Source organism: Eschrichtius robustus, chromosome 11 (genome assembly GCF_028021215.1).
Source record: "Eschrichtius robustus isolate mEscRob2 chromosome 11, mEscRob2.pri, whole genome shotgun sequence".
NCBI classification, from domain to species: Eukaryota; Metazoa; Chordata; class Mammalia; order Artiodactyla; family Eschrichtiidae; genus Eschrichtius; species Eschrichtius robustus.
This window is the reverse complement of record NC_090834.1, coordinates 47,658,111-47,684,738: the sequence shown is the minus strand read 5'-3', so window position 1 is coordinate 47,684,738 and position 26,628 is coordinate 47,658,111. Positions and strand designations below refer to the sequence as shown.

The 26,628-nt window shown below is 40.6% G+C and overlaps 1 protein-coding gene and 1 long non-coding RNA gene across 6 annotated transcripts in view; one reads left to right on the top strand and one right to left on the bottom strand.

The window, feature by feature from the left end:
- Positions 1 to 2,121: 2,121 nt before the first annotated feature.
- The window catches only part of GRM5 (glutamate metabotropic receptor 5), a 517,742-nt gene continuing 493,235 nt past the window's right edge, over positions 2,122 to 26,628 (bottom strand). The window contains exons 8-10 of one of the 5 annotated variants that reach the window (XM_068555174.1): positions 18,457 to 18,552; positions 2,905 to 3,019; positions 2,122 to 2,313 (exon numbers count right to left, since the gene is read on the bottom strand). In XM_068555174.1, coding sequence (XP_068411275.1) covers positions 2,122 to 2,313; positions 2,905 to 3,019; positions 18,457 to 18,552 — 403 coding nt within the window. Of the gene's footprint in view, positions 3,020 to 18,456; positions 18,553 to 26,628 lie in introns of all 5 variants that reach the window. The other 4 variants (XM_068555171.1, XM_068555176.1, XM_068555173.1 and 1 more) reach the window with 4 other exon arrangements.
- LOC137771636 (uncharacterized) lies at positions 2,394 to 25,979 on the top strand. The gene is made up of 3 exons (XR_011075393.1): positions 2,394 to 2,469; positions 9,855 to 9,905; positions 25,881 to 25,979. It is a non-coding gene; the product is annotated as an uncharacterized lncRNA (long non-coding RNA).

The following is a 26,628-nucleotide window of genomic DNA, read 5'->3' as shown; positions in this document are numbered from 1 at the left end:
CCAGGGATATTAATACTCAAAATATTTACATTTGTTTTTAAAGTAGAGGCAGACATTTGCTTTCAATGAAACCATAACACTTAGCTAGATTCATTGTTTCAAGAGTCTTATTATAATATTTGGGATCGAGGGGCTCTGATGATGCTATTTTTAAATTGTCATTGGAGGTCTGATTTAAAACATTTTATATTTTAGTAAATTTATGTTAGCTCTTAATATTTTATATTGGGAGATTTGATTTAATATAATTTAATATAAGAACAGTTATCAGGCGAGTAAAGTGGAGCAGTATATTTATTATAACTTTTAAAAGTGGGGAATGATAAATTACGTTAATGGATATATTTCCATTTCTCAATTCCTTTTTTTAAGTAGATGTGAGATAAAAAATACTTACCAAAATAAGGTTATTGAGCTAAAGGAAAAAGGTTTTTATTTATCTTTCTCTCTGCTAAAAATATACTTCTGCCTCAGAGCAAATCTTTTTCATAAGGCTATCTTTAGTATAAGGCTGGGTCAACTGAATTTAAATTTACAGGACACCTCCTCCTTTTATTACTATCCTTATTTAAAAATCAAAAACATTTGGCACCTGAGGATAGCTGTAATGGGAGGAAGAAAGAGATGACAGTGGATGCAGGTCTTGAGTTATGAATTCTACCTGTATCAGCCTATCAAAGCACAGGTATTTCTATTATAACTTTAAATCTCTTTTCTGCAGTTTTTAAAAAGTGACAGTATGAAGTGCACAAAATTATATTAATAATTATTTTAAAAAGGAAAATATTCATAATTGCTTTGCCTCTTTTTGGAATGGCTAAGAAAGATTGTGTGGTTTATATTCGTTAAGGTTCCTCTGTTTTAGTTTTCTGTATTGCTCTGAAAAATCTACATTTGTCATAGTTCATAGCTGCCCTGTTTAAGCAGCCAAGAAAAGTTAAAATCACTGCTCACTGGCATAGCTAAATCTCTGCTACGCCGACTTGACACAGTTTAAAATTTCCAGTGTATTAAGATTGTGTTAATTTTTTGAACAGTCCCTCCAATCATGACAATGTCTTCATTGGGTCTATGGACCGTTCTTCCAGTGGTGGGACTTGAAAAGAACAGAGGAGCTCTTTGTGCATCAGGTTTTCAAAAGAAAGGAATGAAGAAGCCCAAATGCGTACTTTAAATATTTTAGCTGGCAATGCATTCATAATGAGGAGTGGCCACATTTCATGAAAGAGATAGCCAAGCTGGAGCTCAAGAATTATTATTATTATAAAGAGAATTTCCAGCTACACAACGCACCCCAGTGAGGGAATTACAAAACAGTATTCCAGAAAATATTTTTTGCTACTCCAGTATTGATTGGCAACATGGTGAAATAGTCAAGAAATCTTCCACTGGTTTTCTTGGTTAATGGAGGTGAATTGAAATAACTAGGTGGAATCCAAGATGCAGGCGTTTGGAAGAGGATGTCACAACCAAATTGGAGAGGAAAGTCTGGTAAAAGCCCTACATACATCAGCGCAGCCCTCTTCATACAGTTGTGTGTTGTGTATGGGACACACTCACATCAAGGCCTCAGTAAATACTGGGCCCAAGTACTGCTTTCCAAGGTCTTTAAAGGAAAGAAAAAACGAAAAAAAAAAAAAAGAGGAAGAGAAAAGTTGACGTTTTGGTCCCAGACTTTGAGTTTGTTAGAAAATGTACATTCATGTTTGGTGAATCAAAGAATCTTCTGGGAAAAGAATGAAAGTAAACAAACAAAACATTTTTTTACAGTTGCTTATTAACTATGCCTTTTCCCCTCCATTACGCTGTTTCACACTCATTGCTTCCCTAGAGCAAAGCACTTAGTATGTAACTGTTTCAACAGACTCCTTATCAGCCCTCAAAAACAGAAGCAGTGTTTCTTAAAAGCCCATGTTTTCTAAGGCCACTAGAAGAAGATCTGCCAAAAGATTTGTAGTTGGTGTCTTCGTCGGTTGATGTTAAATAGCACTATTAATCTCTTGTTTCCATTACAGGTGTACTTGGCGTCTTCCACCTCGGGTCTTAATCAGGCGACTGTGTCTGTGGGAACACCGGAGGCCTCGGCTCCGTTTGGGAACCCAGCGTGGTTTCCAAGGACATTCACAAGGACGAGGAGCTCTGAGTGTAATCTCTTATGATAAGTGTGTCGTATTTGGGAGACGATGGGATACAGAGGGCCGACTCGGACACTGGCGAGTTGGGAGTGGTACTCCCCGAGTCCACCGAGTCTCTGAAGGGGGACGGCGGGGTGAGAGCCACCAACTCCTCCAGGTCCGGCTTGCCGGCCGCAGCCTCGGGCCCGGCCGCCGGGGGCTCCCGGGCAGCGCCCCCAGCCGGCGGGGCCGCGGCCGCGGGCTGCGCGCCGCCGGTGATCTCAATGGCGGGCAGTGGCTGGATCTCGGCGAACGTGGTCATGGTGGTGGGCAGCTGGATCTCTTTGGGGATCAGGTAGGACGAGCAGAGCGGGGCGCCCGCGCCGGGGCCGGGAGAGGCGGTGGACAGCATCATGGAGTTGAGCTCGCTGATGTTGGCCGTGAAGCGGGTCACCACGCTGCTGATCTGCTCCATGAGCGAGCCCTGAGACGAGCTGCTGCGCGCCGCGGGCTCCGAGTGCAGCGACGGCAAGTCGTCGTCCGTGCGGCCGGCCGAGCCCGCGCGCTGGCTCAGCGTGCTGATGGGCGACGGCGAGCGCGGCCGCGCGGGCGCGGGGAAGTGCTCCTCGGCCTCCACCACGTCGTACAAAGCCTTGGGGCCGGCGTCCGGGGGCTCGGGCCCGCCGCCTACCGCGCCTGCGCCGCCCGCGCTCGCGCCGCCGCCCGCACCGCCCGCGCCACCCGCACACAGGCCGCGGCTCTCCGTGCTCTTGGGGAAGGGCTTGATGACGGCCGTTTGGTTGGGGTTCTCTTTCTTGTTGATGTGGATGGACAGCCGCTGCCACAGGTGCTGCCCCCGGCTACTCTTCTCGTTCTGCGCCCACGTGACAGATTTTCCATTGGAGCTGCGGAGAGAAGGGAGACAAGAGGTGACTCCGCGAGGCCCCGGACGGGAGGGCTTCCCCGGTGGTGGGCGGCCGTGGGACTCGGACTGGGGAGGACTTTTCTTGTTTTCCCAGGAAATAAGGCATCAAAGGACACCAGGGAAAGAGATCTTGGACGTGGCTTTTGCTTGCTTGAGTGAAAGGCTGCTTTCTTGTATCTGGTCTTCCGTTCATCATGACCACGGAAGTGTGTCAAAGGGGATATTAGTGTGGATAAAGGGCTGTGTATGGGGATTCTGCAGTAGTTCTGAGACCACCCGTGAGTGCAACAGCTGGTTAGGCTGCAAACCTAGAAGCGAGGGCTTGCAGTATTGTGGTTGTGTGCAGACGTGCCCGGGACAGGGCACGGGCTTCCCGAAGTTGGCAGCCTCTGAAAGGAAATAGAACTAGGACCTCAGCTCAACCCAGTGATCAGAGGGCAGGGGAGGGTAGGAGTCAGGGGTTACCAGGAAGTAGATAGTGGTTCCAATTCAGTTTTTATTCTGCACGCCCATGGTTGGTGCATTTAACTAGGGATTTCTGTAAGAACTCCTGGCTTTGAACATGTTTGTACTTAGTCTGGCTTATCTGGTGGAAGATACAAATTCAGTGAACACATACACTAATTTGTAATTAATTAGAACTTTTCTACTTGGTAGAAATTTCCTCACGCATTTATTTGACGGCCTAAAACTTTAACAATTCTGTGAGAGAGCATGCAGTATTATTGCCTTTGGCACCTAGCGTATAGTTTCGAATTAGGGTCTCGATGAGTGTTGTCTGACTGACATGGTTTCTTAGGACCTTTCTCCCTCTTCTTTTTCCCAAGTAGTCCTTTTTCATCTCCACTCTGGGAACTGAAATCTGCTGTGGTGAAGAAAGCCTCTAATGAGGCTGATGCCTCAGCCTCAGAGCCTGACTGTGCCTTCCTTACCTGGAACTACAAACTCTCTATCGAGAGCCTCACCTATGGTCAGGTGATGTGCTCTGACCTTCAGGGATGTTATATGGAGAGATCCTCATGTGATTTCCCACAAAGCAATACAAGATCTCTGTAACTAGGGGGTCTGTTACATCCAGACAGCTCTGTTCTAGGTGCTGTGACCAAGAGATAGCCTTGGGCAGTCTCTGAACAAAGGCTTTGACCACCCAATTTTATCATCTCAGCTGGTGGTTATTAAACTTAATTGTGCATAGGACTCACCTGGGGTATTTGTCAAATACCCGGGTGAACCCCAGGAGATTCTGATTGTCCAGATTGGGTTCCACGGATCTATGCATTTTACAAGCACTCTGCCCCCTGCTCCCTAAAATGATTTCTGCAGCAGGTGTTTCACAGACTGAGAAGTTCTAACAAGAAATTATCCTTTCTCTCTGGGTTCCCATTGCTCCCTTGGCCTCCTTGCTGGAGGGCTGACCTGCCTTTATCAGACAAGGGACTGAATTGTGTTTGGAGCCCACCTGCCTTGGGACTGCAAACTGCAACTTCAAGATTCTCTTTTGCTTGAGACGTCCACTCCCTTAATAAGGGACCACTGTTTCTGCAGCCCCTATAACAACATGCTTCCTGCCTCTTTCCCACACTGCTTCCCATGTCTTCATCTGTCCCTTTCCACTTTGTGGTCTTCCTTTCTCTGCTCCTTGCACTGAAATCTCATTCCATTTAATATACCCAGTGTCTTGCAACCTGTTGTCCTTCAAAATTCTTGAATGTGAAATGTCCTCCACCCTCACCCCTTTTCCTGCAAATAATGAACAAATTATTTCCAAGTTTGGAGGTTGCTGTGCATTCCCAGCACAGCAGAAGGGACCCTGCCAACCTGTTAACTTCCTTTCCAGAGAGTTTCAGGGTTTGTTCTTATGTTTTTGCATTAACCTGACCTGACACCCTTTATGTTTTCAGTGCATTACTTTTCTTTTTCCCAAGTGTCCACTAACTTCTGGAACATGGCACAGAAGAAATGGGCCAGATGATTTGATTGGGAGGATGGTTGCCAACAACCCCATTTCTCTCCTACTGGCAAGATAAGAAACAGACATGTCTGAGGGACAATTAGTTTTTCAGGTAGCTGAGGCCACTTTTGACACAAAGCATGGGCTAGAAGCTAGAAGTATAACTGGATTCATTCTACCAAGCTCTAGGAAAGTTCTTGCTCCCAGCACAGAGAGGTTTTGATGGAACATAACTTTAACAGTGACAGTCATTGGAATCACATGTAGCCGGGCTCCGAAACATGATAGCAGATTGAAAAACCTTTGGGTTTTCAGTGTGGCAGAAGGAAACTGTCCTAACCAAACAATCTGTACAAAGTACTGCCGTCTTTCCTGGCCATGTCTTTACTCACAGTGTCACAGGGTCTATGGCCACTTGGGAGAGAGAGCACCAGACAATCTGAATAACAATGGAAATGGACACAGGACACACCAGAGACATGGAGTCCAAATCTGAGCACTTCATTTCATTTCTTGGGTCATGGAATATTTTTTTCTCCAAAGCAAACGGAGATTCTTAAGAAAAAACTGACCTACAACAGACGTTAGTCTGTTTATGAGTAGAATGTAGTTTCTATGAAGACAGAGACCTTATCTACCTTATTCACTGGCACACAGCAAGATCTTAATAAGCATTTGATGGATGAATAGGATTCTTTAGGCAACAGGCCTGTTGTGTGGTGTATGGAAAGTGCAGTGGACAAAGGATCCTAAAATCTGTATTCTAATCCTGGATCTGCCATTCTGGATGCTTGGAAAATAATAATCTCCTTAAGCCTCAGTAAAAAAAAAGCAGATAGTATATCATTTGGTGAAGATTGTTGTGAGGAGATTAAATGAGACAATGAAAGTGAAAGGTTCTGGTAAGGAGAAGGTATCTAAGATGTTATTTTTTGCATTCTGTGTGAATACTAAGCTTCAAGAAACAAAAATAATATATTACAGTCGGCCCTCTGCAGTTTCGCATCTGCGGATGCAACTCAAAGCAGTCAGGTCTAATGTTGGTTGAATCTGCGGATGCGAAACCTGAGGATACTGAGGACCGACTGTATTCATTGTACTATGCCGTTTATGTAAGGGATTTGAGCAGCTTGGGCTTTGGTCTCTGCTGGGGCTCCTGGAATTAATACCCAGGGGATACGAAGGGCCGACTGTACCCAATGCTGTTTTGAGCTCTGGTTGAGGAGCAGAGAATTCAGTGCAAAGTAAATATTTATGGTAAGGCCATAACATACTTCTGGTTGTTCCTTCTTACCCTGACCGATTGTACCCAGCTTTGGAGTTACAGAGGGTTTTATCTGCGATGTGTCTTTTCTCTTATTCCACTTCCAAAGTTTACTTCTTCCTGCTCTTTCATTGAGCTGCCTCCTCTGCCTTTTCCTTCTTTTTTACCTAAGTACTTCCTATCCTTTTTTTTTTTTTTTTGACTTCACCTTAATTGCTTTTTCTTGAAGGAAGCTTTCCTGACCCCTCTCCTGACTGGGTTAGATTCCCATTGTCCCTGCCATAGGCACTGAATAACTCTTTGTTGTATGTCCATCTCATCTGCTGGATGGAGTGTTTTGAAGGCAGAGACAGAAGGTTCTTCATTTCCTGTTATATCCACAATACCCAGTGCATTGCCTGCTCAATAATATTTTTTGGCTGATAATTGAGTGGATAAATGCATTCCATTTTAAAAAATTCATACTAATTACTTTTGTTAGAATTAAGTTTTAAAAATAATTCAATATTAATGAAATTTTTTTGTCTTGAGGATCCATCTACTTCTTATATAACTCAATGTAATCATTAGTACCCAGTGTGCACTGAAAAGGATGTATGAAAAGGTATTTCATAAACTAAGTACAACAAGACAGATCTTGATATCTATCATGAAAATCACAAAGGAAGTGTTGATTTCTTTTTTGTAGTTCGTATATATCTGTTTTAGTGAAACTTCTCAGTGATGACAGTTTATTGAGGCAGTACCAGTAGGGGACCCAGAATGTGGCTCCAAGATCTGGCCTTGATTGATGTTGGGCAAGTCACTTAATACCTTTGAACCTCTTTGCTTATTGGTAAAAAATAGAAGAAGTGAACCACCCTTCCTCACCTCACGTGATTTCTGGGAGGAACCAAAAGAGTAATATACATTAGGGTGCTTTATAAAGCATAGCACCTCTGCAAGGGGTTATCACCATCAAACTTTCCGTTCAATGGAGGTAAAATGTTGTTTATTAGTATTTAGGCTGATAATTTTTTTTTTTTAAACATCAGGATTATACATTTGTCCTAGGGCCTGAGGTAAGAAAAAGGAACAAACTTTTCCTTACCTGTCTACAGCACTTCACCTTTCCCAGCTAATATTTTGGGCATTAGAAAAGGAGGAAGAGGAAGGAAGATTGGAGGGAGAGACAGAACCAATGGTCTGCTACATCTGGGAAGGAGGACAAACTGGCCAAACAAAAGAGAAGAAAACAACACAAAAACCTTGGTCTTTGCAGGCACCAGTTAGCCCTTTTGCCATATATAATACTATGTAGTCTAATGTTCTCATTTTTATGATGATTTGCTCTTTATTTCTGGAAAAACAAAAACAACAAAATTCAGCCTTTCAGTAAGAAAGAGGGTTATTAGAGGGTTAGGTTTTTTTGTTTGTTTGCTTTTTGTTTATATTTTGGGTTTGCCAAAATGACCCCTTCTACCTTTATTCTCAGAAGTTTGCTCTCCCTCTTCTCTTCCATGTGGGACACTTAACTAACTTATTCATTTCAAGCAGGCTCCAAATGTCAGCTCAGTGACCTCCCCCAATTTCTCTACTCACCTGCCAAAACCTGCAGGCATTAGAGCATACTGCCATGGCACACCATCGTTAGGAAGCAAATGTTAATAAAGAGAGAGTTTGACTGTCAAAAAAGTCCAGGAATTTAGAATTTTTGTGTTCATTTTAAATGGCTGTTGAATGATCTGTGTGATTTTTTTCCCTCAGAACTCGTTTAGGGTTTTATTAATGGCATATAAGCAATTAAAATTCTCAGAATATTTCACTAAATTAAAAAAAAAACTAGGCCCTTATCCTCCTTTTGTTACATTACATTGTTTATTAATACTTTCCTAAGTTGCGTAGTTTCAGGGCATAAGAAAAATCAAATGTATCCTCTGAAAATCAAAAAATTATTTTTATGAAAAAATTATCTTCATTACTAAACCTCTCTTTTTTGTGATTTTGAGTTAAGGGGTAGCCAGGAGAGAGGTATAGTAAGGTTATGAGCTTCCTAATACAAAAACGTATTTAAAAAATACAAAAACCTTGTAACACCATTAGCAAATATGTCTTTGGAATGACATCAGACAGTATTAGGTCAATAAAATAATTTTATGAATTAAGAATATTATAAGCAGAAAATTTGCAATTTCAGTTCCATTTTCTGCACATTTTCTTAAACTTTTATTTTTAATTTAAAAAATTTTTTTAACATCTTTATTGGAGTATAATTGTTTTACAGGGGTGTGTTAGTTTCTGCTTTATCTTAAACTTTTATAAATCAATCTGTTTTGCTTTCAGTAATTTGTTTTGAACTACAAAATATGGAAATATAGTTTTAAAAAATACTGAGGAATCTGATATTGTTTATATTCAGACATTCTAAATTAGGTGGGAGAATTTCTTTCTGAGCCTTGCCTAAAACCTGACATCTTGATTGTGACAATTACACTGAAAAACACACCGTAATATATAAGAAAATGGCAGAATCATCTATATAAATTTACCCAGTTATAGCATAAATGGATGTAAATAGCTATTTTGCTGTCAAAAACAATTTAAATGGCCAGGATGATGTATGCATTAGAGATGCACATATAGAGAAAAACACTTGGGTAAATGGAAATGAAGTCAAGGACTAAATTACCTGGTAGAGACATCATAATCAAAGCGATACCACCTGTTTTCCTAGTGCTTTATAAAGCACTTTTAGGAACACTGATCGTCAGAGGTTGATAGGCTCAAAGTGTTTATCCTCCTTCCAAAAATGAGAAAACCGAGACTCAGAATAGGTGATTTACCCAGGGTTACACAGAAAATGACAAAGTGGGGACTAATATGTCATGATTTTCAATTCCATTTTCCATGACAGTACACTGTCCATATTTGTTTTTTGAAGTGAGCTCTCCTTATTCCATGGCAGAGAGCCTCAGATGTTACCTGTGATGGTATGTGTGTTTAAGTAGATAAGTTAGTAGTAATTTGATTTATATTCTCTCTTACTCACCCTGTATTGCTTTACTTCTTAATCTTGACACTGCAATATATTTTGCAGTCTCAAGAAAACACCCTGCATCTCTCTTTGGTTGCTAACTCAAATAGCACAGGTTGACTGAGCACCTATATCACCTTTGTCAAGGATAATGATTGGATGCCTTGATGATGAAGGCACTTGAAGCTTACAGCCATATACATTAATATTATAAGGCAGTTTCAGCCTTTTTTTTTCATGTTGTGATTCAACAGAAGACAGTTGTCCTGTGTATAGCACACTTATTTTCTCTCTGACTTATTTTGGAATACCAGTAAATGAGAGTGGTGTAATTTCAGGGATAATCTTAAATCTGAACTATTTTGAAAATTTTGGTGTTTCAACTAATATTGGTAGTAAGTGATTTGTGGTACCTTTGCCAATGATTTTGATTCATCAGTGCTTTTTGATATTGCGGCTGAGAAGTTACTGATGTAAGAGACTTCCCTCAAAGAGGGTATAATTGATGTCAAGAGAAAATACTTACAGAAGAAGGCTAACAATATGAATTACAGTATTCTGATAGAGGTGGTTTTTCTTTTACCTAGGACCTTGAAATGAGGAAGCAGATGGCCAGGAGGAAGGATGCTAATCATGAGGTGAGTGAGGGATGATGGAGCATGGGAACAAGCATTCAGTTCATTGAGTTCCTAGAGGGGACAGATCACAAGGGATTCAGAACTTCACAACACGAAGAAATCATTTCTAGTGGGAGGGGGTTGGCCAGGGAATGTTGCCTGCCTACAGGAGACAGATTGCACCTAGGCCTTGAATAATTAGTAGGTTATGGCAAAATCCAAAAAGAGAGTGCTAAGAATTGCTCTCCAGGAAGGATAGCAGTGACAGAAGTCCAGGAATCCACAAAGAATTTTCCAGGAAATAACCAGTAGTCCAGTTTGACTGTGTGCGTATAGAGTAAGAAGTTGAGGCATCAGAAGGTAGAGTTTAGACTTTTTTTGTCTGCTGTAAAAATTCTTCCTGGCCACCCCTGACCTACAAGAATCTTCTTTCTTCTATTGGATTGGCCAAAAAGTTCGTTCGGATTTTCCGTACCATCTTAGAGGAAAAACAAGAACGAACTTTTTGGCCAACCCAAGACTTTCTTTTGCTATTTTAATAACTCATGAGTAATCAGCCTTGGACTTCTTATTAGTGTCTGGGATAAACGGGTGGTCTAATATGTTAGACCAGAAAGATGGTCTGATTATTAGATGCATATGTAACCTACATGCTTGATCAATCAATAAATGAATATATCAAGGAGTACCCATTGCTTTTCTGTGTTATTCTTCAGCCGTAAGAATTCTCTGTTGTTATTTAATATTTTATGCATTTGATCTTCTTTCTCGAGCTCAACAAAAACAATTGAGCGCAGGAACCATATATGCCATAATCTTTTCTAAACCTTCACCACAGCTTCATCCATTGACCTTATTCCTTGTCTGGCCCCAGTCCTGGTCCTACTTCAGGAAAACGTTCAAGCCTAATTAATATTTAAGTTAATTAGTCCTTCAGGCAATGAGGAACCAAGAAGATTGACACAAGCAATAGTGGTACCCAGAGTAGATTTAAATGCTTGTTTTAATAGTGCAGGGATACAGTGTAAGATGCTAACAGGTGTGGCCAAAATGAGGATGGAAAGGAACATACTGATATGAAAACCATTGTGAAAAAAAGACATTTGTCCTTGCGCTTTGGGTTTTTCTTGTTGGTATTAGAGGAATTCAGAGAAAGGGTTGCTCACGGGGGAAAGAAGTTTCAAGGAAGGATTTGCAAATAAAGTGGAGCTTACCGAGGCCTTAAAGCCTGGGGAATGTTAAAATAACATGGATAAACAAGATCCAGTTAATATACATCTTGCATATACGGCAAAGAAGCTAATTCGTGTGTTTAGCCCTGTGAAACCCTTCCAACAACCCCGTGGTGGACTTTCACCTCTCTTAAGTAGCTGGAGCGGGAGTAGTGGCGGCATGCTTCTAAGATAATTCCCTCAGAGGACATCTCGTAGTAGGCATTTAGTCCCTAATAAAATCCTAGCGGGAGGAGAACCATTCAGCCCTATTTTAATTTGTCTTTGGTCTAACAGCAGCGGAGGCCTTTTCAGAATGTTCCATGTCCAATCAGGGTGGGTTATTAAAGTGCCTGATGGTCTAGGATTGCTGCTACTTCCCCCAAGTTCTTATAAAGAGGAAGCATCTAACGAAGGGCATGCAGGAGCATGTGCCAAGCAGAGGCAGTTTGTTGGATCATCACAGAGTTTTCTTTCTCAAATTAAGCTATTTCTTTTGATCCATAATTCAGTAAGCCAGACTCAAAACTAGACTCCTCATACTGAGATATAAGTTCTAGGTTTAGTTGAGGTGCTTCAACTAAGATTAGAAGATTTTTTTTCCAAAACAGGAAATGATTTTTTTTTCCCCCAGCAATCACTATAATGCCCAGATTGCAAGTGGGTAAAGAAAGAACAAAAGAAGACACAGCTGTTTCGTGCCTATGGGCTGAAGCTGCCAGGAAGACTTTGTGGAAGAATCCAGCTTGATTTAAACCTTGAATAAAACATGGGATTGGGATTGATGGCAAAGGAGAGTCTTGGAATGATAGTAGCTCCCGTTTGAATAGCACTTTCTACTTCACAAGGTGTTTTCACCTGTATTATTATATTTGACCTTCACAACAGCTGTTTGACATAGCACTTCTAATGACGTATTTATAGGTCTGTTCCTGCACAAAACTTGGAACACTCCAAGGGCAGCACCTACATGCATCTCCTGTGCTTAGTATGGTGCCTGATGCAGAGTAGGTGGGCTGGGAGTGTCAAGCAAATGAAGTAAATTCTTTCACCTTGAGTGCTTGGTGTAGACAGGTATTATTAACCTGTATTATAGATGCAAAAACTGAGGTTTATGGAACTTAACTAAGTTGTCTAACTCAAATAAAAGGCAGAACAGTGCCTCAAATATGACCCTAAATCCAGATCACTGCCACCACGCAATATTGTCTCTGTGCTGAGGGGCAAGATACACACTGAACCAAAGGGCTGACAAGACATACCTTTGTGGAGCAGCAAGGGAAATGGCAACACCCAAGTTTGTGTCCATAAAATGACCTGATAATAAATTCCAAAGCCCTGTGTCAACATTCACCTGAACATTGCAGAGATGACTCCTGAGGGACTGTAGGATAAGAGAATGTCCCCGGAATTTTACAGTGGTTGCTGAAAAAATGATTTCTGTTTAGACAGAATATTCCTTTTGACCTTAGTTAAAGCACCTCAGCTAATGCATGTAACTTAAATCTGATGTATGAAGAGTACTCTGGTTTCGAGGCTTGAATCCTGATTGGACATCTACCACTAACATGCTTATTACATATACAAAGCTCCTCATTTTAGAAAGCAATTTTCTGGATTATTTTTTCTTATTGCATAAAATGGGCCATGCCACAGATGTGAGGCACTAAGTCAATTCCAGTTCCATTCCCTTTGGGTTGCTTCACGTGCTTCATGATGTATCTTTTCATTCCTTTCCTCCCTCCCTTCTTCCCTCCCTCCCTCCCTCCTTCCTTCCTTCCTTGTATTACGGTAAGGACACTTAAAATGAGACCTACCCTCTTAAATTTTTTAGTGTACATTACAGTATTATCACTTCACACCTGTTAGGATAACTATTAAAAAAATCTCACAAAGGATAACAAGTGTTGGTGAGGATGTGGAGAAATTGGAACCCTTGTGCAAAATGCAAAATGTTGCAACGTCTGTGGAAAACAGTATGGAAGTTCCTTAAAAAATTGAAAACAGACTGCCACCTGATCCAGCAATCCCACTCCTGGGTATATATCCAAAAAAATTGAAATCAGGATCTCAAAGAGGTATTAGCACCCCCATGTTCATTGCAGCATTATTCATAGTAGCCTAACAACCTAAATGTCCATTGGTGGATAAATGGATAAAGAAAATGTGTCCCTTCTGAAGAGACATTTTTCCAAAGAAGACATACAGATGGCCATCAGGTGCATGAAAAGGTGCTCAACATCACTAATCATCAGGGAAATGCAAATCCAAATCCCAGTGAGATATCACATCATACCTGTTAGAATGGCTCTTATCAAAAAGAGAAGAAATAACAAGCGTTTGCAAGGATGTGGAGAAAAGGGGACCCTTGCACACTTTGGTGGGAATATAAATTGGTGCAGCCACTGTGGAAGACAGTTTGGAGGTTCCTCAAAAAGTTAAAAATCACACTGCCATATGAACCCAGCAATTCCAACGCTGGGTATTTATCCAAAGAAATGAAATCAATATCTTGAAAACATATCTGTACCCTAATGTTCGTTGCAGCATTATTTACAATAGCCAAGATATGGAAGCAACCTGAGTCCATTGATGGACAAATGGATAAAGAAAACGTGGATAAAGAAAATATTGTTCAGCCTTGAAATAGAAGGAAATCCTGCTATTTGTGACAACGTGGATGAAACTTGAGGGCATTATATTAAGTTAAATAAGGCAGATAAAGACAAATACTGTATGATCTCATATATACCATGGAAAGGAAAAATATCTTGCTTATAATGTTCTTGTGAGAACTTAATGTATAACATTTGTGAAGGGACTACCCCAGTATCTGATGCATAGTAATTACAGTAATGGAAGCAATTGTTATTATTAGTCTTACTTGTTTGAGAACATCTCTAAATATAAGTTATAACATTAATTTGAAGTTGACTTTGGGGAGGAGTGAAGAGAAGACTACTGCAGCCATCCTAACCTATGGCTCAGCGCCCAGCTGGCCTCTGCTGTGCTGCAAAGGCAGCCTCCTTCTCTTCTGTGGACTCTGAATTTTTATCATTATACAGTGTCCTTCTTTATCTTTCTTTATGGCCTTTGTTTTAAGGTCTATTTTGTCCGATACGAGTGTTGGGACCCTGCTTTTTTGTCATTTCTGTTTGCATGAGATGCCTTTTTTCCATCCCTTTGCTTTCAATCTGTGTGTGTCCTTTGCCCTGAAGTGGGTCTCTTGTAGGCAGCATATTGTAGGCTCTTGTATTTTTATCCGATCTGCCACTCTGTGTCTTTAGATTGAGCATTTTATAGACTCTGAATTGTATATAACTGTGTGCCTAGCTGTTTCTGAACACTTGATTCAGGTTTATTATTATTTAGTTTCTATTACTCTTAATTCTGTTTGCACTGGCATAGGTTATTGTTTATGATATTAAATGAGGAGTTAATCTGATAAATAATTGTTCTATGGGAGAGGGCTTCCATATTGCACGGCAGTGATCTGTTTTTCTGACTCTGTTTCCCAATAGACAATTGATTTTCAAGGGCATTAGTCTTGACTTGGTCATCCACTTATCTCCAGAGTCTTGTCAGTGCTTGGCTCATAGTAGGTGCTTAGTAAATGATCATTACATGGAGGAAGAAATAATTGAAGGAATGAGAGGCAAAAAAATCCTAACACAGATAATCACATTTTGGGGTTACTTTCAAATCTGAGTTTCTTACTCATTTAATAATGACTATTGTTACATCGCTGCTACTAGATTCCCTAAGGTGTTATTGTACAATTATACCCACTAAAATTAGATGCTGCATCTAGTAGGAGAAAATCAGTTACTCAACTGACTAGGGGTTGATCTTTCACATAATTGATATCATGATGTAGCAACAGTAAAAATAACCCCCTACCACCCTCCTTCCTTCAAGCACTGAATGGGGGCTTTAGATCTGTATCATTCGATTAAGGGGGCCCTTTCTCAAAGAGAGACTGGGAGACTCAATGTCTGTGCCTCTCCTTCATGGGGTATAACATAAGCACATCAGAATGCAGATTCCAGGGAGCACTGGGGCGGAATCCCCCTGCTGAGACAGGCAATAGTAACATTCATTGTTGAGGATTTAGCCAATCCCGAGAGCGGACCATCTCCGTATGAACTCCCACGTAACAGGGCTTAGAGAATTTCTGGTTCTTAGAGCACCTCCCTGTTTAGGACTCTCTTTCACTTCTCCTGCAATCAGGAAGACTCTGCTCTGAAACACACTTAGACTGTCCACTGTGAAAATATGAAAAGGTGACAAGTTCTGCTATAGTCAGGCAGAAAGAAAAAGAATGTTCACATAAAGGGAAAACGGCGACATTGTATTTCAGGAAGCTAGAATGTTATGGATACATACAATGTTCCTTTTCCTTTCCAAGTGGGGGGGGGAGGGGGGAGATGTGAGGGGGTGTCTCTAAGGCCCTGCCAATGTTGCAGATAAGGTCATGCTGTTCTGCTGTGCTATGACTGCATGCCTTGTAAAACTCCTTCTCTCCTGCCAGGCAACGTGGCTCTGCAAGAATCTCCCCAGGCATGACTTCATAGGGTCTGGTCCATTCTGTAGTTTCATCATAGAAAACATAGGCAAATGAGATGCCGGGTGACACTGCTGGTTTTCTGTGGTTGTTGGCGCTTTCCTCAGCCCCTCCCTGGGACTGGTTGTTTGGTAATGGCCGCAGAATCGGCCCAGATGTTTGCAGAGTAAATATGATGCTTGACTGTGACTCTGGGAAGCAACTGGGAGGAGGAGTGGGAATGGATAAGAAAGAGGGCCTTATCAGCTGGTACTAAAAGTATCTATGAAAGTCCCATACAGTTATTCTTTTTCCAGCCCTTCCATTCTATTCCAGAGCAAGCAAATTGGGATTAACTACTCTAACCCCTTATTTAGAAATAGTTTACATTGCAGTTGTCTCCTCTCTGATATCTTAATATCTTTCTCTTAATAGTAATTTTAAACTTATTTCTTTTGGATAGATATTTTGTGTGTGTATTCGTATAAACAAATAGAAGGACTCCTCCCATATATGCTTTCTCTCTCTTTGTCAATTTTTACTTGATGTTAAAGAAAATGGAAAGAAAAAGTAGGAAGGGAAGATCATTTGTTTCTACTTGACTATGCTTATCTGTGAGGCTGAGGTGTTTGCTCCATCAGAACTCTCTTAACTACAGCATACACTGTTCCCCTCTGCCTAGCAGGACATATCAGTGTAATAAGCCTTGCCATTACCTTGGCTATATTCAAACAAATGCTAAATGGTATCTTACTGTTGTAGGGAAACTTAGACCATTACAGTGTAGACACATTGAGTGGCTACCTTTGTAGAGCTGGACCTGACCCAAGGAAGCTGGGGTCCCCTTACTGTCTCCTGTCTCCCTCCTCCCCCGACCGCCCCCATTCTCAAACAAGACAGCCTTGAGCAAATCTAATCGCTAGGCTGATCAGATCTGAGAGTTCCAGGCACTGACTAAACTCTCTCAAGAATACCGCATGACGGAATTGAGACCTTATGTTTGCCACGAATAGCTTCACGTCATCTCCTACACAAGTGGATTATTTCAGAATATCGGTTTATGGACTGACTAAATCTGAATGACCTTGGAAACTTGTTACACTACAGATTCCTAGGTTGTGCTGCCCAAGATTTTGCCTTAGGATGTTTGATAGGCAGCCAAGTTTGCTATGTTTGGGAACTCCAGTCCGAGACAGTGCCTCAAATTACAAGTCACTTTGGACAGAACCCCTGCGCTTATTTGATGCAGTCATTTTCACCTTGTCCTGTCAACTCTGATGCTGTCTGAATGATTTTCAAGTAGAGGAATTGTGCCACTTAGTCATATCTGAATGGAAGGAAACTAGGAGCCCCAGTAGCAGTCTGTTGAGTTACCCGCCACAAAATGATCCACTGAGGCTTATCTTCCAGACACACTGAGATCCAAAGAAAGCTGTATAAAGGGATTGTGGGCATAAGACTATCAGATACACCAGTGTGCACACATATGTGCCTACATGTGTACACATGCTCTCACTGCCTTGTCTCTGGGAGCTGTGAACGAAGTCAGCCAAGCTCTTGACCAGGGCTGCTGTGAATGATGGCTCAGGCTGTACACTGCACAGTTCAGGGCATCATTTTCACAGACTGTGATGTGAACGGCCCCCAGAAGTTGTGCAGTGTCCTTGTAGAAAGTTAGACATTATTTTGAAAACCAGAAGGCACCCACTACTGCGGAATCAAGCAACGTTTGGAGGTGAACGTTCACAGGATTAGATTCTCTTCTTGCTCTGCAGCGGGAGCTCAAGCTCTGCTCTCAGCGCATGGGCACACATATGTACACACTGTACCTTCTGCACTTGCCCTTGCCTTTAATCCAGGCTGATTTGCGAGAGCTTCCCTCCCACACTTCAGTACCACAGATGGATTGGGAAATGCCACAACAAATTAGAGGTGGGGAGTTAGTTCATGGGGGACAATGTCCCAACTCAGGGCTCCTCCAGCCTTCTGGAACTGTTTAATGCCAGCCTTGGCCGTCTTTATCTCCAGAGCCCTTTTCTTGAAACCCAGTCCCATGCAATAAAGCACGTTTATTTCATGCAAACGAAGCTCAGTCGATGCTTATAGTTCCAGCTACCCCAGTTTCCTGGGCACAGCTTGGTTGGGAGGGCCTGGTATGACGGAACATGCACAGCGCAGCGACAGGGTGTGTTCACCACCAAACACAGAGAAGGAAGGGAGCTGCAAAGGTACGGTAGCTAGAGGAGGACTAGCTTTCCTGATTTCAGTTCACGAAAAGCCTCTGGCCTCTACAGTTCACTCGTTTGGCCTGGCATTTGCCCTTGGCCGTGAGATGACATTTCATTCAAAGTAAGTCAGGTTAATTCCCAGGCTTGTGGGATCAGGGCTGGAGTCTCCCCTCCACTGCAGGCCTTCCCTCAAAACCAGTCCTAGGCTTTTGCATTTGTTTTTGTTAAGCAATTGGACAGTCCTGAAATGTGAATTTCCTCCAATCTCTTCCACTTTGCAAACTCCACAGAAGCGTGTAACCAGTCATTTAAAACCCACAGGAACACTGACTGTGAGCTAAGGCTTCAGACATGCAAAGCGCACAACCCTGGGGAACAGCAGCGTCCGGGACAGGAGGCTCCCATCACTTCACAAGACGGCGGCGTGGGTTTTTGCAAATCAAACGCACGTAGAAACCCAGTGGTGGCCCAGGTTGGACGCACTGCATGGGAGGCGCGGTTGAGTGAGGACCCAGACCAGGGAGCCACCTGTTCCTGTAGCTTGCGTACATGTAGTTCACACCACCTCAGGCCACTCACAGTTTGCTTACCTGCTCATTGTTGCTCTCCCACCATTCCCCATACTCCCTTTGGGGGTGAAACACTCTATTTCCGACTTGTGCTGGGCCAGTCTCCTGTCTTTGTACCTGGTGAGCATGAACAAGGACAGGAGCAAACAGAAAGATGTGATTGTGTGCTTCACTGGCCGGGCTGAGGCAGAGCTGGGGCTGCAGAGGGTGGCCCCTCGCCCGCACAGGGCTCCTGCTTTCACTGCGGTGGCTGGCCTGTGATGCTATAGATGGTTGTGATGGTGTATCGATAACACTGGGGGGTAATTTGGTTACTCCTTGGTTGAGCCACATGTGATCTACCCTTTTACATTGCCTATTGATCACACTTAATAGTCAGTGGTAAAAAGGATGTAATTCATAGCATCTAAGAAAAAGATGAATATCAGTAAATTAGAATTTATTTAGTGTTTACCATATGCCAGTCCTGGTGCTGGAATTTGACCCAAATGTAGTCCTGGCAACAACTTGTGGCAGAGCCTCTGCTATTATTATATCCATTTTACTGAAGCAGACACCTAAGATTATAAGGATTAAGTAGATTGATCAGGGATTTTGGACACAGGAATCTAAGTTCAGAACCTACACTTTTAGCCATTATAATGTGTTTGCCTTCTAGTTTAAAAAGTCATTCTTATCATTAATGAACCTTCATTGAGTGGTACTATGTCTGAGCATGATAGTAGAGACTGGTGATGCTCAAAGAGAAAAGAGACGTTCCTTGGATGTGAGAGGTTTACATAACCATTAAGCTGAAGTGTGACAGTCAGTATTGGGCTGCTTGCATTGTGGTGAGTGGCTTAAAACAGCTTTTATATCAGAGTTAGCAATTCACCACACCTGGAAGGTACTAGAAGTTTCATCTAAAATAAGTTATGAGATTTCCAAAATTTGTCTGCTACATTGTGCATCAAGATGAACCCTTATATTTGTATGACAGTTTTCAGAGCCAACATGCTTTCACAGAAATAATCTTTTTTTAATTCATCAGTTTAAGCCTGTGGGGTAACTAAAGAGGCATTGTTATCCCCATTTGTCAAATGAGGAAACTGAGACTTACTTAACTGACTTGACCAAAATCACAAGCCTAGTGAGTAGAGAATAATAGTCAGTAGAGCTTGCAAGCGTCCAAGACTCTTAAGGTTTATTATCTTTATTACATTTTCCCTTCTAAATCTGGAGCCTGATCTGGTGCCACTTCATCCATGTTCCTGGTATTCAGCAGGTAGTGATAAAGTGACTATCAGAAGAACTGTTTACCCTTGATATAGTCACTTTTTAAAAAAGTTTTCTTTTCCTGCTGTCTCAAAATTCATGTTAAATAAAACAAAAGGCAACAAAATTAAAATCATTATTTGTCCTGGGACAAAGGGCTTCCTCATAACTTTTTTCTCTTCTAAGATGTGAAAAGTATTTAGTATTCGAGTGAAAGTGAAATGGCTCATTAAATCAAGCAAAATGGATTACCTTCTTCAGTAAACATTAGTTGAGCATCTATTAAATTCTAGGCAATGGGCTTTGTCCTAGGGATAGAGAGATAAGTAATCCTCAGGTCCTGCCTCATAGAGCTCACAGTCTCATGGGAGAAGGAAGGGGAGAAGACAGTATGTACACAGTAACTTTAGGTCTAAGCTATAAAGAAGAGAGGAAAAGAACTTAGAAGACTTTCTTTGAGAAGATAAAGGATCGGACCAAACCAGATTGAGCAGCTTTTATTTCACCAAAGAAAACACCTTGGAAGAGGATCCCTTGTGAAGTACCAATCATTGAAGGACATTCCACATTTCAATAGAAAATATTTTGTATTTATTTGTGAATTGGGTTGCATAGTCAGAATGCTGCTCTAGAGCTTAAATTAAAAGAATATTAATATTAATAGAATAATAGAAGTATTCATGGTTCTTTACAAAGGGGTCCTTAAAAGTATTTTTGAATATCTTCTGTTAGGCTAATTTCCAGTTAATTTAAATTTTTTCGTAGCTAATTTAGGACATCTACACTCTTCATGCCCCAAAGCTCTTCTTTCTGTCTCTATCTATGTCTCTCTGTCTGTCTCTCTCATGTACACACACACATACATACACACTCTGCCAGGTGCCCCTGCTTTTGAAACATCTTATTCTCTCATAACCCACTCTCTTTTGGTAAAAGATTTTACAAAACAAAATAAAAAATACAAATCCCAACTTATTCCAATAAAGCAAGAGATACATTAGACTTATTTAGAACTTTCAAATAGTTCTTGTATTCAAGGTGAAAATGTCATTTACAGATTGGGAAGCTTATCTTTGCTTTTGGATGGGACCCTTCTTCCTGTCTATAACTATAATTACAGCTTAACTATGTTTACCAGATACTTAAATAAACCACATTTTCATTCATTCACTTATTCATTATTCCATTCACCATAATGTACTGTTTAAGGTAGCTAATGATGCTTTTATAGTCTCTGCTGCAGTTGTATAATTCTTTCCATTTGGGCTTATTTCAGAACTATAGAACTGTCAATTAAAATAGTTAAAGATTTTCAGAATTTATAGCTAATAAAATATCATTGAAAATTACTTCTCTTATATAATAAATTCATATATCTTTTAGGCACTTACTAAAGCAGAGATATACATACAGTTATGCACACATGTACACACATACTCTTGAGGTACTGTTTTACGTGCTTTACAAATATTAACTCAGTTTTCAAATAAAATGCTTTGTGATTATATTCAAGGTCATAATAGAAATAATAATGATAACAGAATATTGAATGTTCCTGGTTCTTTTTGGTATATTATCTTCAATTCTTAAAGCTACTCTACAAAGTAGGTGCTATTATCCTTACTCCAAAGAGGCAGGCATTGAGGATCAGGGTCCGTAAGCCCAAGCTTACAAGGTTTATGAATGGGGAACCCAGTATTAGAAAATGTGCCTCTCTGACTCCAAAGCTCATCTTATTTCCATTCATCTTCCATATAAGTAACAGTGTCAGTAATTTTAGAAACAAAACTATGAAGACTTATTATTTACCTTTTCTCTTCTAGGCCCCATTTTGCAAATAAGTAGTAGAGTTAATAAGGATGGCCAGTGGAGGAGCTAGTGTAGGACTTTATATTGTGTTCCCTCATTTGGGTTCCTATAGATGCACTACATATGTCTAATTTACAGCATTCAAACCATTTACTGAATACTCCACGTGCAAGGCACTGTGATAAGGAGCACGTGGATAGCTCTATGCCGTTGATAAGGTCATAGCCTGGAGTGGGAGGATGAAATGTAAGCAGATAATTTTTAAACAACGTGAGAAGTTTTATTATAGAAACGAATACAAGAAGGACTCCTAACCCATACTAGAATGGCAGGAAAAACTTCAGTGAGATATGATCCTAGGGTAAATCTTGAAAGATGAGTAGGAATGCAGTGTGAAAAGATGGGTAGGCAGGCAGAAGAAAAATCAAGAGCAAACAGCGTAGTATACATGGGGAAACAGTGCTTGGTATTTTTTACTGTAACCTAGGGTAAATAACACAAGGTAAAATGCACGGTGTGGATGGAGAGGCTAAGAAAAAAATGTGGTCAGAGTTGACATTTAGATAAAATACTATGGACTTGAGGGAATGGAACTAGAGATAGAGCGACTCATTCTGTTGCAATAGTTCATGTGAGAGATGATGAGATAATTCCTTGGGGTAGTGATAATACGGAGGAAAATTAGAGAACAGTTTCAAAAATATTTAGGAGGTAGAATGAGTAGGATTATCCATGAGTTTAAGAGAGAGAAGTGTAGAATGCTACCTCAGTTACTGCCTTGGGTGGTGCACTTAACCAAGTTAAGAAAATATAGGAGAAGGAGTATATTTGGAGGAAGAAATAAAAAGCTTCATTTTGGAATATTGGGTTTGAGATGCTGGTGGAACATAAAATTGGACAAATTCAGTAGGCACATGGGTTTAAGAATCCAGAAGTTAGGGGACTATTATGTACTTGGGAGCCATTAGCATACAGATGACTGCAAATACCGCGAGAATGGTTGAAAGTGCCCACAGAGAGCAGGTAAACTATGGGGTGGTGGAGGGAAGGGTTACAGACTCGCTCATTCTACCTGTTCACAAACTTCTATAACACTGTTAATGGAAGCATTCCCTCTAAATGTTTTCTGAGTACCTGCTATATGCTAGATACTGAATTCAGGGTTCTTCAATCTGCTATTTTTTTCCCTTTACAGTCTCCAGGCTTGTAGATCTGTGCTCAATATAGCTTTGACACTTTGGTTTCTGGGCCATAATCTTAGCATGAAAAACTGTCACAATAGGTTTAAAAGATTTAAGAATGATTTGTTCTGAAATTAGCTTTAGTTGCCGTCTATGAAGATTTTTTTTTTTTTTTTTTGGGTCATTTTGTACCTCCTTTGTCCAGGAAGCTCTAGTTCCTCTTTACTCAGTTCTACAAGAGCCCATGTTCATCTGGTGAATTTAAAAGATATGGGGGTAATCACTCAGGATTGGATAGTAAATGTAATTTCTCCATAATGATTTGAATAAAAAATTCCATTTCTTTACTCCCTTTCCCCTGTCTCTGCCAATATCTACTAGACACTGGATTACTGAAATTTCTATATAGGCTACGTGGTCCAGAATGGATAAATGAGTCCAGAATGAGGTGAAAGACCAGAATAAAATGAACAAATTCAAAGAAGAATGTGTATATTAGGTGAAATAGCAGGTATTGTGGGGATGATGCCTGAAGCTAGAAGGAAAAGAGAGAGTTTGCTATTAGACATAAGGACTCCTTATGGGAGGGAGATTCAGGTAATATGTTTACCAGAGGTAGGATGGCTAAAATGATAATTCTAATTGCATTAGAATTTAATCATTACAATTGAGAAATGAGCCCATGGTGATGGTTTCCTCTTTATATAGGCACTAAAGTAACCCAGAATGATAGCAGAGCTTGGGGTGGACAGAAATTCTTTACCCAGAAGTTGGTAGTAAATAGTAATTTTAAAGAAAGTTGCAAGATAGAGGGATAACTAGATGTCAAGAGCCTCAATGAAGGCGGTTTTTCACTTTTACATTTCTGTATGACATGTGGAATATGTCTGGAAGTAGCATGGAGTTGCTGACCCCCAGCTCTGTGCCCTGAGGAGTATGTGATGTGGAAGGATAAGTAACCTTCTATGAAAGGCCTACAGGGGAAGGAATGTCCTTAGGAGAGAACCAGGTTTTAGGTAAAGAAAATACAGTAAATGGAGTGTTTAGTGAAGAGGTTGAAGTTGAAGGAGGGTCTTTATCAAGAAATAGGGATTACAGACAGAGCCTTCAAATGGTTTGGAAGGGAAAAGTCCAGTGGGTGAAACAAAGACCAGTATGTGTAAATGGAATTTCCCAACACGATACTGTTTCTGAGATGCTAAGAAGATTCCATGGTAAATTCTCTCACCTTCCCTTAATGTCAAGTGCAAAGATTTTCCATCATCCATGAGCGAGGGGGCTGAGGAAGCAAATGCTGTTGTGAATAGACATCCCATGGCATATTTGGAGGGATGTTTTCTGATACATATTGCAGACTCTCTGAGTATGTGGTTGAGATGAGAGGGGAAAAACAGCATTGAGATCCTAGAGGTCTCAGTAGTAGAGGGAAAAAAGGGACAGAAAAGGAGAAAGCTGAAGGTGCCAGAGGCACATTTCCCTGACTCCATAATTTAGTCAAGGCCTGCCCAAAGTGTTGTTCCTTCCAGTAACTAAAATTATCTTGAGAAATAGTTTTCTTTTACCATCTTCTCTCCCACACTGACTCACACTATGCCACATACTCTACTCTTTGAAGGAGCGTTGAGCTAATTCTTCTGAACTCTTAACAACGCCCAGCTCATTTTCTGCTCCCACACTAGGTATCATTCAGTTTAGTGCAAACCACAGGGAGACATTTTCTCCTTTGTGTAGAAACCACTGTACACATATTTTACTTTATTCTATCATCCTTTAAAATATTTAGAGGAAAAAAAAAAACCCAACAGTGGTCTCTCTTAGAGGTCAATGAAAGGAAGATGGAAAATGTTGGAAATTTCATGTATGTTTTCTGTGTAAATTCAATATGGAATGGTCACCAACAGGTCAGGAGAGAAGGATTGGGGAGTTAGTGTGTAGGCGGGTGTTTTTAAAGGAAATCTCTCATTTAAACCATTATAAATGCATCCCATTTATGAAGTAAATTTAAATCCTCTTTTTCCTCAACTGCATTCTGCTATTCAGAATAGAAGTATGGTATGAGCAGAGATAAATGATATGGAAGGAAAGAGTCTTTTCCTCAAAAATAAAAATTATTGAAGTAGTTATAGAACAAATCACTTTGTCACAGAAAACCCAATAAGTGATTTTCACACCAAAATTGCTGTCAAGAAGGCAGAGTTTTGAGGCTAAGGTTAAGCATAAACCTAGAAAACTAGAGAATTAAAAAAAGATGATGAGTGAATAAAACTTGTGAATGAATATGTGGATGAATAAATGAATAAAATGGAAAGGTAACTTGGGGGGTTATCAAATCTCCAAAGGGCTTTGCTGTTATTGTTGTTGTTTGTTTTGCTTGGTTTTGTTTTGTTTTTATTAAGTGGAAACTGAAGCAACTTTGTAGACTTAGGTCAAGAGACCAAGGAAGAGAGAAAAAAAATTAAAGATGTTTGGGGAAAGGGAATACCTAATGCAGAGTTTTGAGATAAAACAATTACAGAAAAAAAGGAAAGAACACACTTTTTTCACTTATACTTCATAATTAACCAGTTGGCATATACTGCAGGCTTCATCTTCACACCATACCCGGAATCTGACCATTTCTTACCACCCTCTCTATTTACTACCCTGGTCCAAGCCACTGTCATCTTTTACTATGAAAATTATACTAGCTTCCCAAACTGGCCCTGCTTCTGTCCTTATGAAAACCCTCCCCACCACCCAACCCATCCAGTCTCCACACAGCAACCAGAATAATCCTGTCAATACAAACATCTTTTTTTATCACTTCTCTGCTCAACCCATCTCCCTGAGTAAATCTAAATTTCTTATAACGGTTTACAAAGTCCTATATAATCTTCTCCCTCTATTATTTCTCTGATCCCATAACTTACTTTTTTCCCCCTTCCCCACTTTGTTCTGCTTGAAGCCACCAGCCATCCTCCCACTAAAGTGCCGTTTGCTTTGGCCATTTCCTCTGCCTTCAGTGCTTCCCCACAAAATATCTTGAGACTACCTCCTTTAAATCTTTTCTCAAATGTTCCTTTCTCAATATAGCCTGCCATGACCACCCTGTTTAAAAATGCAACTGTGACCTCACTCTTCGTACCATTTCCTGCTTTTATCTTATCCAACATAATTTATATTTTACTTATTTGTTTTATTTACTGTCTTTTTTCCCGGTAGAATCTTCAAAAGAATGTGAGCTCTATGAAGCCATGATATTAGACTGTTTTCTTCACTGCCATCTTTCCAGTGCCTGTGACATTGCCGAGCTTATTACAGGTGATGATATTTGTTGAATGAATATATGCATAAATGAATGAATAAAAGGAGAACCATGTTATGGGAAAATATTCAGGTGGGGAGGAGGAAAGATGAGCAAGCTCGTGCTAAACGACATGAGATCTCTCAAAGTTGGAATGATAATCAGTGAGAGTAGAATGGGTGGAATTTGAGGTTTGTGAAAGTATGGGTAGAAAAGTGAAATAGCCATTTTGGGCAGGAAGCTTATGGAGTAAGCAAAAAATCTAAGGAAAATGATTGGCAGGTAAAACACAGAAGGTTGTACAAAAGATCCTCATTTAAAAAAAAGTATTTGCCTCTCTTTCATATAGCCCCATTCTTCATACCAAGCTGTCCCATTCTGACATTGAGGAGTTAGATGCTGATTAGACTAAGGTGATAATGGTAACCCATTTTACTTATCAGTTTCAGCCAATGATCATGAGAGAGGGTATTCTGGACATTTCTAATGAATTTTCTAGTCTTATCAAGAAAACACTGGAAAACATGGTCCCTTTTTGCTGTGGACAGTTGTTTGGATGTGATACCCGACAATGTTACAACCATGCTGCGGGCATGAGAGAAGTTAAGGCAACATTCCAAAAAATGGTGGCATGGAAGATTAAAAGAACATAGGTCCTAGGCAATG